Consider the following 12,898-nt stretch of genomic DNA (forward strand, 5'->3'; position numbering starts at 1 on the left):
TTCACATTTAACCCTTTGATTGCCCTAGATGTTAACCTCTTCACAGCAAGTGTCATTAGTACAGTGACGGTGTATATATTTTTAGCACTGATCACTTTATTAATGTCACCGATTCCCACAAAGTTAGATTGTCCACCATACTATCATAGTCCCTCTTCAAGTCGCTGATCGCCACCATTACTAGTATAAAAAAAAATATATATTCTCGTGTGTGTGTGTGTGTGTCATAGTTTGTAGAAGCTATAACTTTTGCCCAAATCCATCAATATACACTTATAAGAATTCTTATTTACCTAAAATATTTAGCAGAATACATATTGGCCTAAATTTATGAAGAAATTTGATTGTTACAAAAAATATTTAATTTTGTCAAAATGATTGGTCTTTTTTCATTTATAGTGCAAAAAATAAACCCAGAAGTGATCAAAAGCCACCAAAAGAGCTTTTTGTGGGGAAAAACATGATATAAATTTCGTATTCAAAGTTTTATTGAAAAGCATACATAAATTACAACAGGCAATGTTTGTATGACATGTAGTAGTAAGAGGTATACAGGTTTTTGTTCTGCGACATGTGCATTTCAGTGGGTAACAAGTGTATATCAGAAAAATAATGTCCAGAGGATATTCCTCGCAGAGATATCTGTGGACGTAACATATCATGATATAAATTTCATTTGTGTACAACGTTGCATGACCACGCTATTGTCAGTTAAAGTAACTTAGTGCCAAAAAGCAAAAATGGCCTGGTCATGAAGGGGGAACTGCTAACACTGCTCAATTTATTCATTCCTATAGACAACCAAGTTGGGAGCTCAGATGGCTTAAGCTGGTCCCACACTAGTAGAATTATTTAAACACTTTTTTGCTTTTTCTCATGTCAGTGGGGTCAAATTGATCTTTGATTTTTGACAATTTTAATACTAAATGTTTTTAACATTTAATTTTAGAGTGAAAACTGCAAACTTTTCGTAAGTCATTTCAACTCCCTAAATTAGACAGACATTTTTGAGCTGCATCCATTGATACAGCAGGACTTGGCCCCGCTCCCGTGTCACTGGATTTGATTGACAGCAGCGGGAGCCAATGGCTCCTGCTTCTATCTATCGAATGAGGACTCAAGACAGCGGCTTGAGCTTCTGTGCTCGCCTCCCTCACTGGAATGATCGGGTTCAGGTAAGAATAAAGGGGGTGGGGTCTGGGAGGCTACTGCAGCAAAAAAGTTTTGTTACCTTAATGCATTAGGGTGAAAAACCGTGAGGGTTTACAACCCCTTTTAAGAAGCGCTTCACTTGGTTATATATATATATATATATATATATATATATATATATATATATATATATATATATATATATATATATATATATATATATATATATATATATATATATATATATATATATATATATATATATATATATATATATTTGTGGTGCCCAGAAGTCCCCATGTTAATAATCAAAGCCTGTAGATACCTGAATCTGAGACACGTGGTGTACATAAGGCCTCGGCTTTTTTCCAAATCAAATGGGACCCACTTGCTGCCATTGAATTATCAAATACCAACAGTTGTACTGCTTACGGAGATTAGATATCTGGAATTTGACAGCTGACTGATGGGATGTGGTCTTTGGTGCTGGAAGAAGGTGGGGGTTTACTCCTTGAATTAAAACTCAAGAGTAAAAATTAAGTCAAACGGTTTAATGCCTGAGCTTCAGATCAAAGGGGCTGTTGGGACACATGGATTGATTTGAAGACTAGCGCAAGTACTTGCAGGCTTCACATGGGCATGCACTGTTTTATGGTTTTTTTACCATAAGCAGATTTTAGGCTCAGGTGAGTTCATCTTGGCTGAATAGATAAGGATACTTAGGATCTTGCTATTTTTGAAGGGGGGGTGCATTAGTATGGCCCATTAGTGACTTTTTGAGTGTAATAAATCGTTTTTTGCTGCCCTGACATTCTTCAGTGGGAAATTCAGGGCTCTGTAATAATGGTGATTGAAGGTTTGTCATTTGCCCCTATTTTCAACATTTGTCATTTTTTAATGGTCAAGCCATTGATTTTATGAAATATGGTCTATCATTTTTCTGTTAACCTGTACCATAGTTTTGTATTTCTTTGCTCTATTCATGCTTTGTTTTTGTTGCCAGTGCTACAGAAGATTTCCTTTTCAAAATGGCATCTAGCCATAACTTTTTTAGAATTATGTACAACATATTTTCAGAATAGTTAATTGCTCCATGTTTTCCTCTTATGTTTTCAGCAGTGTTATCAGATAGCTTTAGGGAATTTGTCCATGGGTCGTAACACTATGTCCAGATTTTTTCCTAAGGTTAACATATTTAGGAGGGAATTTCCAAAAACCTGAGCAGACTGAAATTGAAGCAGCTGTGCGTGGCATCCAATCAGATTCTAGTTTGTTGGTTCAGTTAACCTTTGAGAATGAAAGCTAGAAAATTGGTTGTCATACACAGATGCTCTAAATTGGTAAATTCCCTTTTTACTACTTCCCACTCGTAGGAAGTCATGATGTCCTGAACTTTCAGTGGCTGTACTAGGATAATGCCTGCAGCTATAGGCATCATCCCAGTATCTATTTTTTTTTTTCCAGCTAGTGATTTCCCTGTAATGTAAAGGCCATCATAGCAGCTAACTAGCCACTGGATTGCTTTTACAGGTGAGGGCAGGGACATACCACCAGCACCTTTCCAGGCTCTGCTGTGTAATCAGGGAGACTCCCTCAGATTATCGTAGAGCTGGCTGTGGACCGCATGGTCCTGGGAGGATAAAAACTATGTTGGTTCTGGCAGATGTAAACACTGCCATTTTAATCTGCAAAGCAAAGATCCTTTTTATTTATTTTTTTCTCATGCTTTTCAGGATAGAGGAGAGATCTGGGATCTCATAGACCCTATATTTCCATACAGGGGACCAGTCATGCCTTATTTATATTACAAGGAATCCAAAAAAATGTAAAAGGGACAGTGTAAAAATTAAAAAGGGAAAAAAAATATACAGTTTTTAAAATGCTTATGTGCTTCCCACAGTGGGGAACGCATATGTAGTGTTTGCTTCACACATGTGAGGTATCGATACGAACATTCTAGCAAGCGCAAGAATTCTAGTGCTAGACCTCTAACTTTAAACTGGTAACCTGTAAAAGTTAAAGCGTGGTCTATGAAGATTTTTAAGTACCACACTTTGGTGCCATTCCATGAGTGTGTGCAATTTTAAAGCAGAATATGTTGGGCCTCTATTTAGCGTAACATCTTTTATATTTTACTGAAAAATTGGGTTATAGTTTGTGTTTTTTTTTGTCTTTTTGTTTTTTTGTTTTTCATTCAAGTGGATTTTTCCAAAAAGCATTTGAAAAATCATAACACCCATTGTTTTATTCTCTAGGGCCTCTACATAAAAATGTTTTGTGGGTTCTGATTTTTTTTTTTATTCCTTTATCAAAGAAAGCATGGTTTACAACCCAAGTTGATGACTCGGGACATATGATAAAATTAAATGATAAACGGGTCACATAATCAAATGTGCATATCAACCGCAATACACTGTACAGATGAATACGTGGAAGATAACGATTCAAAATTTAACGGCAGGTAGAGCATGGGGTATTGACGGGTAACTATGAAGAGGACCCTAGCATAGAAATCTAAAAGTCAAGCTGTGCTGTAGAATGAGGTTCGTACAGTATTGGGATGCAGCGCGTCCAGTTGGCGTAAGGTGCTACCTGAAGTTAAGATGGAGCAGGACACGGCTATATACTACTTTCATAGAGTATTACCCAAAACTAGACTAAAGATTCAAAAAACTAAGGAAAAAGGAGGGGGTTAAAAGGAGGGGGGGAGGGGGAATGAAGAAATGGAAGTCCCTAATGTGAGAAGAGAGCTAATTCAAAAACCAGCAGGGAGAAAAAGTGGGATAAGCAGATAGTAAAAAGGTAGTAGACAGTACCTCTCGCCCAAGTGAGTAGGACCAAGTCCATGAGGTCAGCTAAATTTGTGAGGCCTCCTGGAGGTATGTGTCAGTATATACAAAGTAGTGCCAGGGTCTCCAGGTCTCACTAAAGACCTCCTGCCAGTTGTGTAGGGTGGTGGTGAGTTCTTGCATATCAGTTTGTTTACTTTAGAGACCCATAGGGCTATGGATGGCTGGGTCCCCGATCAACAGAGGGGATGCATGCCTTCGCCGAATTCGGCAACTGAATTGTAAGGGAGGCCTTGTATTTTTTGATTGGTCGCAGGGAGAGGTGGAGCAGACAAGCCGCGGCATTTCCCTCTAGATCAAGGCTTGATAGTGCCGGTCACCTCTTGCCAGAATGATCTGAGCCTGGGACAGTCCCATAAAATTTTGGAACATCGTTCCCTCTGCGTTGCCACATCGCCAACACAGATTAGGAACTTAAGGGAAGAAATGATGCAGGGTGGTGGGCACTCTGTAACATTGAGTCAGAATTTTGTAACCGGTCTCTTGGACTCTGGTAGCTATGGAGGACTTCTGGGCGAAATGAAGGATCTTCTCCTTCTTCTGAGAGTTGGTGTAATGAGTCTTTAGGTCTGATTACCACCTGGAAAGGAATAGAGGGACAAAACCTTCCGCCGGTCAAATCAGTAAGGTGTAGATTGTCGAAAGACTATGTTGGACTGGCTCCCCCCTGTGACAAATGTTTTCCAATTATGTGAGCTGACGAGATATGCCCGGGATCCGTGAACACCTGCAAAGAAAAGTATGCAACTGAAGACTACTCCAAAAATCCAACGGGAGATCTGCAACAGACACCCCGGCAGAGGAAGAGAGCTGGCTGTCCAAACCCAAGAAGTCAGAGCTGCATATGGTCGCTTGCCGCCAGATGCTGGAAGTGAGGGTTCTGAAGGCTGGGTTCAAATTCCAGATTGTCCAGAATTGGTATCATGGGGGGGGAGGACGATGGTGACACTGAGGAATGTCGAAAGGCGTCCCTAGCCATCAACAATGTACTGCCTGTTGTGATCCGTAAGTGTTCTGGGCAGAGATGGTGTAATCCACAGCCAACTCTTAGCTGTGCCATTGGAGTCTTCTATTTCCATGGCCACCCAGTGTTTTGCCTCCGCGTGGCAGTGCCAATCCATCAGTCTAGTGAGATGTGTTGCCCTTTTTAGTAGGCTTTCAGATCAGGGAGGCCCACTACACCCCTATGTTTTGAGAGGGAGAGAAGTTGAAATTTGATATAGGGCCTGCGATGAGACCAGACAGTCTTGGAACATAAAACTAACTTGGGGGGAGGCGGGTAGGGAATGCCTGCATCCAGTATAGCACTCTAGGCAACATGGTCATCTTGAGAGCGTTGCAGTGGCCAAACCATGTTAATGTGAGTGCGTGCCAATGGAGGAAATCTGCTCTAAGACGAACAAGTAGCGGGGCAAAGTTCGCCGAGTACAGGTTTGGGGGGGGTCGGGTAAGATCCACACCTAAATAGTGTATAGAGTGAGTTGCTCAGTGGAGGGGAACCATTGAACCCAAAGACTTGACCATATACTGGTCCACCGTAACATTGAGAACGGAAGATTTTGATTAATTTGGGAGAGCCATATTCTTGCAGGAACTGGAGCAAGCTCGGGAGGGAAGTAAGGGGATCAGGTAGGAAAAAAAATCAGATCATCTGCAAATGCAGCCACCTTATGCATCCCTGACATTTTTCAATACCCCACAATGGCAGTCTACACTTACTGTACACAGAAAGGGCTCTGGGGATAATATAAATATCCGAGGGGACAAGGGACAGCCTTGTCTCGTGCCATTGTGAATATTGAAGAAATCCGATCTCGTCTTGACCTTAACCGCAGCTGTGGGGTGAGAATAGAGATGGTATTCAACTCAGCATGGAGGATCAGAGGCCAATATGTTCAAGGGTTGCCTGCAGAAAAGTCCAGTTTACCCAATCAAAAGCTTTCTCTGCGTCCGTGGACAGCAAGAGAAGAAGCTGGTTGGATGATCTGGCTGCGTGGATCAGGTTCACCACCCGGATGGTGGTGTCGTGGGGCTCTCCAAGGGGGACAAAGCCTGTCTGATCCCTATGGACAAGACTCGGGATATGTGGGAACAACCGATTGGCTAAAATTTTTCATGTTTCAAATCGGCATTCAGGAGTGCTATCGGTTGATAATGCCCACACCGTAGTGGATCCTTCCCCTCCTTTGGGACTCGGTGCACCCTGTCCAACTCCTAGGTTGGTGTTGGGATTGCCAAGTACCTGTTTAAGAATAGTCACCACCGTGGCGCATATATCCTGGCCCATGGTGGCCTTAGGGATGCCGCGGAGACGCAGATTGTTTCTCCTGCTCCTATTCTCCCCATTGAACTGCAGCTGAACTTCAATTAGATGGCGGGTGAAGGCCTGATGTTCTGACTCCAGGGTGGTGATGTGGGCCTCTGTGGCATTGGAAGATGATTCCAGGTCCGTCACCCATTCTTCCATTGTGTCCACCTGCTGGCTAAAATCATGAAGCTCCCTTGTGAGCATTGTCAGTGGAAGTTGCCATAGCCTGCAGGTCCTGTTTAGTGGGCAGCACTGCGACTGTATCCTGGAGGACCCCCTCTGGGCAGTTGCTCGCCCTTCCAGATGGGTCAGAGTCCAGCTGTGTGTACTATCGCGGGAGGTCCGGGGACGGTATAGGGGAGGGTGGACGTTTGGCAGTAGATGAGCCTCCTTCAGTCCCTGCTGGTGTAGTCCGCTTACTAGCATTGGCGGTGCTGCCATCTTGGATAGTGCTGCAGGAGAGGAGATTGCATGCTGCCGAAGGAAGTAGTGGGTAATATCTGTACCCCTCGGTTTCCCAGTGGGTGTTTGCGGTCCCTCGGCATGAAAAAACAACACAGCTGTGCAGTCAGTCTGGTGGGTCTTGGACCGTGCAGAGCTCTGGGGAAAACTTCTTCATGCTCCCATGAGTAAGCCACGCCCCTCAACTGATCATCATTTTTACATGTAGGTGAGATGTCAGTATTGGCCTGGGAGGGAAGTAGTAGTCAGTTTATGAAACTGGTTTGTAGCAAAAATGTAAATATACTCCCAGGATGTTGTGTATTGGTAAAATTGGATTTTTTGGGGCAGAGTGAAATCATCAGTTTTCACTGTATTATTGGAAACCTATTTCATGTCTGTGAAAGTAGTGCATAATTTTGTAGACCATGAAAGGAGCAGTAGAAGATCTGAAATGTGCCCAGAACTCATAAAAACTAGATTGAAATGTACTAGAATTGATGTACCGAAAGGTCTGTCTGTGAAACGCAGTTTGAATTTTTAAAATAAACATTTTTGTGTCTTCACCTGGATCTGAAAGCAGACCTCTACAGGTGCCAGCACCTGTCTTTTATCAAGCGGTTTATGTGCCCCAGAAACCAATACCCCAGGGTGCAGAGTTATCCCAATTTAAATTTAGCAGACCTTTAAAATCTGGCCACTCCTGTCCCACTTCCTGCACCTCACCATTGACAACTTTTAGTAATAGATGGTTTTACTGATCAATAGTTTGGTATATTAGTAGGCGTGAGCCAAAGTTTAAATTTCATGCTGAAGTTTTAAAATTGCTTAGAGCATCCCACTACTTACCCCAACAAACAGTGTTCATATTGTTGCGCTCCTAGGGACCAGAAGCAAGTTGTCAATATTGGCTGTTAGACATTTTCCAGCATGCAGGACAGCAGTCCAGCCTAGTATTTTGATTTTCATGAGCATTTGTGGTTTTATTTTATTTTTATTTATTTTTTTAAATCTAAAGTACTTCTGGGTGAAAAAGCTAGATTCTTTCTTTTCTGGGTCAGTAAGTTAAAGCTGTTTACTTTACATTTAGTGAATATATAAATACCCACCCTGACTAATATGGTCAAACATCATCAAAGTTGATAGCCTGTAGCCCTTTGTGGAAAAGAACTTTTAGCTCTGGACAAACAAATCTGTGTATTTTATCACATCTAGCGCTCCTGGAATGTTCCTCCTTCCCTGATTTCATTACAGGATCTTGGCACATGCTCTAGCCCAAAGTCAATGCTTCGATTATAGGCATTAACAATGGCTGCTTTGCTTGACCCTTTTTGAAAACTGACACCCGTCACAGTTCTGTGGCCTATGGGTGCTGGTGGAGTTCCACATCAATCTGCATGGTCTGTGTTACGTTGCCAGACAGTAAATCAGCTGTACTGTGCGTCAGCCAGACACCAGTAGCACTTGCTGCCTGTTTCCATCTCATTGCAAATCCTGGGCCTATCACTCGATAGACCTGGAAAGGAAGTAGCAAGGAAGCGAGTGCCACTGCTAGTTCAAAATGTTCCAGTGTGGTTGGAAAGTCTGAGAAATGGCTTGGGTGAGAAGAACAAGACCTTATTGACAGGGTTCAATCCTGGTCAGGTCTGTTTCACATCAGCTTATTAAATCCACACAGAACTTCCCTTCCCTTTTTAACCCTGTGTCTTTAACGCCACTACCTTTATTTATATTTCACAGGATCTGAACCTATTTTTTTTCCATTCCTAAGAGGTTTTAGACGCCGTAAAATCATTAATGCTTCCATATCTAGGTAAAGAGTTGTAATAGGTTTTGTAGTTTTAGTAACAGGAGGGAAAAAAAAGCAGCAACCAATAGGGAAATGTGATTTAAAAGCATAGCCTATATTGCACAATCTTAACCTAGATTGCAGAAAACAGAACTACATAGATTTAGCTAATGGCTGCAGTGCATACAATTGTTTGACAGATTTGCTGCTGTTGGGTTTTTTTATTTTTATTTTTTTCAACATTCTAATTAATATGATTATTTGGCTGCCGTTGGTTTTAAGCACATTATCGGCTGCCAATAAGTACCTTTTTTTTTTTTTTTTTTTTTTTTTTCCCCCTTAACTCCTTGTCAGGTGCAAGCTGTGGCTGGCCAAATGCCTGTTTGATTAGGCTCTAGTGGAAGTGGACATTCTTCAGTACGGTCATACTTTCTATTTTTTTTTTCACAAAAAAAATCCCCAAAAAAATCATACCTCCTATTTACCATTAGATTAGGTTCACTTATCTAGTGTCCATAGAGGGTGCATTGCCAGAACAAAATATTTTGGTATACACTGGCAATCAGGTTATACATGCTAGGTATTGGGTCCAGTGTGTGTCAAGAAAACCTTCCCTGCACAGTAGTAATGGGGTATATGGTTCAATAAGTTTGTGTACATAAATGTCTATGCAGAACAGCAAAATGTTCTTGAAGTCTACATGGAGCGTTCAGGGTAACTTTCTGCTGATCCCCTTTTTTTTTCTTTTTTTTTTTTTTTTTCTTCGAAAAGCCAGTGGAGTGCAAAACACCCAAAAACTTCTACCCAGTGCCAAAAAAAAGTGCACACACACACAAAGGGTGACACACAAAAACGTGCAACGGGTGTTACACTGATCCTCCACGAGGGAAGGACCTTACCCTGATCCCCCCCGGGCGTTAGGCTCCAGACGGGGACTGAGGTACTTCACATGGGACCATCTGGCCGAAACCAGATGGATCCCCGTTCTCTGGAAGGTCTGCCGAAAAAGACCCACCCAAGCACTAAGTGGGACTTCCCCCGAAGGGAGACCCCATGAGAGAGGGCGAACCAAGCCAGAAGGCCTATGTCCACCCCCTCCTAAGACTTTCAGAGTAGGCCCCAGGACCCATACCCTACCCATCACTGTGACAGACGTGCAACATTAACCAAAAAAGAGAAAAATCGTGACAAACACAGAGATAAATAAAAAAAAGTGGGGAGAAGGAAGGTGGGAGAGAAAAGTGACCATTGTGTAATACAATGGCTGGCCCTCTGGCCAGGAATAAAAATTTCCCCTGGCCCTAGCCAAAAGGCTCGGCCCTAGAGGCAGGTGCGAAAAACGTGTGTTGTGGTGAAGTGACCATGGTGCCATTAATCAAGTGCCGGAACACTGACTGTACGGCACCCCTGAACTGCCACTTCAGGGGCACATTCACCACTGGCTTTTTGTGCAACCCGGACCCAGACCACAGCAGCCCCCACCAAAGGGAAAAAGGCATGAAGTTCTGGGAACTTGGTGAGAGCCCTTTTACCATCAGGCCTCACCGTCGTCCCGTCCCTCCTACCTAATTACATTCGGGAAATACTAGCTGCTCCCCCAGTGGGAAAGAGGAGCCAGTGTTCTCTCCCGAAAAACTGATCAGAGCTAGAGCTACCCCAATCTAGGCCAGAAGGCCAGGGACCCCCGACCCTCCAGCCAGACCCGATGGTTCTCCATCCTCATCAGAAGGCTTCTCTTTCGGCTACGAACCGCTCCAGGTTACCTTTACTTCAGGTTTTACATAGCAACTGCCACCCCTTCTTCACCTCATTGTAGATCAGGGACGGAAACAAGCGCCACCTCCTGGAAACTGATAAGAACAGATAATACACTTGATCTTAGGCAAAAGGCCGAGAAGAATTTTTCTAATTTTGTTATCCTGCTCTGTACTCCTCTGTATTACTGATTTTTACTCGGCTGTATGCATGGTTCCATAGACAAAAATGCATCTCATTTCAGATCAGTATAAACTCCAGCCTTTTTTTACTCCTGTGTGCAAGAAGCAGAAGGGTCAGCTTTCACTGATTTAGTATGAAATGTAAGACAAAATGCAGGCTGAAATCATCATTTTTGGTTTGTTGCTGCAAGTTGTACATTTTTTGCGTATTTTTTGCTCACTTCAATGACTTCCTAAAAACAGTTCTGGTTTTACTGCTCCAGTCCTTTCCAGCAACAGTAATATTTCTCAGTGTAATGACTGAAATAACATTTGATCTGTAAAGATCTGTCATTGGGTTTTAGTTTATTTAAGCAGTTAATGCGTATTCCCAAGAGTAGATTGCTTTTTAATGACCATAGCCAACTCTAATGTTTTGCCATGTGATGGTATAAGAGTGAGTACACCATGCTGCAGTTTCATTTCTATAGTGCTGTATTACATAATGTCAGCTCCACTAGATTTCATTATTTATGCTTCTCACATTCCTTTAATCTCTGTATTTTTTTCCTCTCTTCCCAGGATGGCTCTTACTTGGCTGAATTCCTGTTGGAAAAGGGCTACGAGGTAAGTTACTAAGAGAAAGCACAAACTGATGAAATCACTTGCATGCAGCAGCCTCCAGAGCTTCCTATTTTGCTGTCCTTTCTATGAGTTTTCCATTCCGATTCAGATAACAAATCAAAACTTCCATAAAGAATGTGCAGCATGGCTTGTAATCACGCCAGCTTATTGTACTATTTATCAACGAGAGTCCGCTAGTGGATTCCCTGGTCTCCTTGGGGTATAAGTGTTGTGTACGTTTCCCGCAAGGTCAGATAAGCAGCAACCTGTTCAGGCCACCGCTGTAAAGTTAGGGAATAATCACTGATGTAATGCACTACATAGCCCACCCTCCCCATGCTTCCATTAAGTCATTCCAATTTGGAAATTGTACTTAGCAATACAAACTTTATTAATCTAGTGCAGGTTGGTGTTTAAAAATGAAGTCTATTTGTTATAGTTCATCCTTGTTTGCTGATTGCAAAGTCACCACCTAGGTGGGACCTTAGTGGCACTGGTGCCAGAGCTATGACAGGAAGGGGATGTTCTGGTTAATTGGCTCTCCTGGCATAATCACGTTCTCTTGCACATTCCAAGCACATGAAACATTTACGGAAAATCCTGCAAATAAGTAACATTCTTGATTTTTCTGTACTTTTTACTTTAAATTTTTCTAAGTTGGTTTCAGGGTCTCTTTATGCAGCCAGTGGAATTATGCAAAAAGTTTATGGCTTTTACATAACATTTCTTACATTTATTGTACTGTACACCTAACCGCTTTATAATGTTGTCCCTACAGACCTCTGTGGAGCAAATCCAGTTAAAATGGATCAGTTTGTCTTGGGTAGAGTATGGCGGGACTTAATTGCTTGCCATTAAGTTTGTAAACCCAACAGATCTCAACCTCTTGCTAGAGCCCAATGGGGAAAGCTTTAGAGGAGGAGAGTTAATGGTCTGCCTACCCAAACTATTGGATGTGTTCCTCCAAGTGGCAAATTGGAGCAGAGGGAGGAACAAAGGGAACAGAATTATACGCAAGTGGGAATTTTAAGTCAACCTGTTGCTTTTGTTTTGTATGTGCAAAGGCCAGGTTCACTTTTGAAGAACTGCTTGGTATAGACCATCTCCTGGTAGTGGTGTTGCGGGATTTAAAGAAAAACATTTATACTCACCCAGGTGGATGCAGCTTGGAACCAGTGCTGTATCTGTCCCCTGCAACCTCTACGCCTGAGAACTGAGCAATCAAAGATCGCTGGTTGCTCAGTTCTCAGGTCCACTCTGAGCACAGGGTGATGACAGTGCTCTGCCCCTACTGTGTTCACTGAATTGGCGGAATGTGGAGGGTGATATAGCAGCTGGCTCTCTTCCTGCGGCACGCTGAGATGCTGAGCCAGCTTCCGGTCAGGCATATGGACTGGTCCCAACACCATTGTCAGGATCCCTGCAGAGCCTGGACCAGCTTTGTGACTTCAGCCGATGGCAAGTTTTTTTTTGTTTTTTTTTTTTTTTTTCCACTGTGGAGTTTCCTTTTTTTCTTTCTTGAGCACATTGCAACAAATGATTTCTGGAGAGATTAAAGTGCTAAGGTTTCTGACATCCTAAGTCACGCTGCTGTTGCTTTTGCGTGTTTTTGACCTTCCGATGTCCCCTTTATGTATGCAATATTTGGGGAAATGTGTATCTAGTATAACACTGTGGTGCTTGATATTTATCTTGCATTTTAGGTTGTTTTTCTTCAAATACTAGACCTCCTGTTGTGATCTAGGTAACCCTATAGATCATCTTCTAGCCCTTTGAATAAGTGTTCTCGTCCAATTGCTTCTGTAATACTTACTAGCTT

The 12,898-nt window shown here is 42.4% G+C and overlaps 1 protein-coding gene across 1 annotated transcript in view; it reads left to right on the plus strand.

Annotated features, from left to right (window-relative positions):
* Positions 1-12,898, plus strand: part of GMDS (GDP-mannose 4,6-dehydratase) — an 802,997-nt gene that overhangs the window by 110,269 nt on the left and 679,830 nt on the right. The window contains exon 3 of the mRNA XM_073630960.1: positions 11,038-11,082. Within this exon, the coding sequence (XP_073487061.1) occupies positions 11,038-11,082 (45 nt within the window). The remainder of the gene's footprint in view (positions 1-11,037; positions 11,083-12,898) is intronic.

The sequence above is a fragment of the Aquarana catesbeiana genome, linkage group LG05, assembly GCF_042186555.1.
Source record: "Aquarana catesbeiana isolate 2022-GZ linkage group LG05, ASM4218655v1, whole genome shotgun sequence".
Classification (NCBI taxonomy): domain Eukaryota; kingdom Metazoa; phylum Chordata; class Amphibia; order Anura; family Ranidae; genus Aquarana; species Aquarana catesbeiana.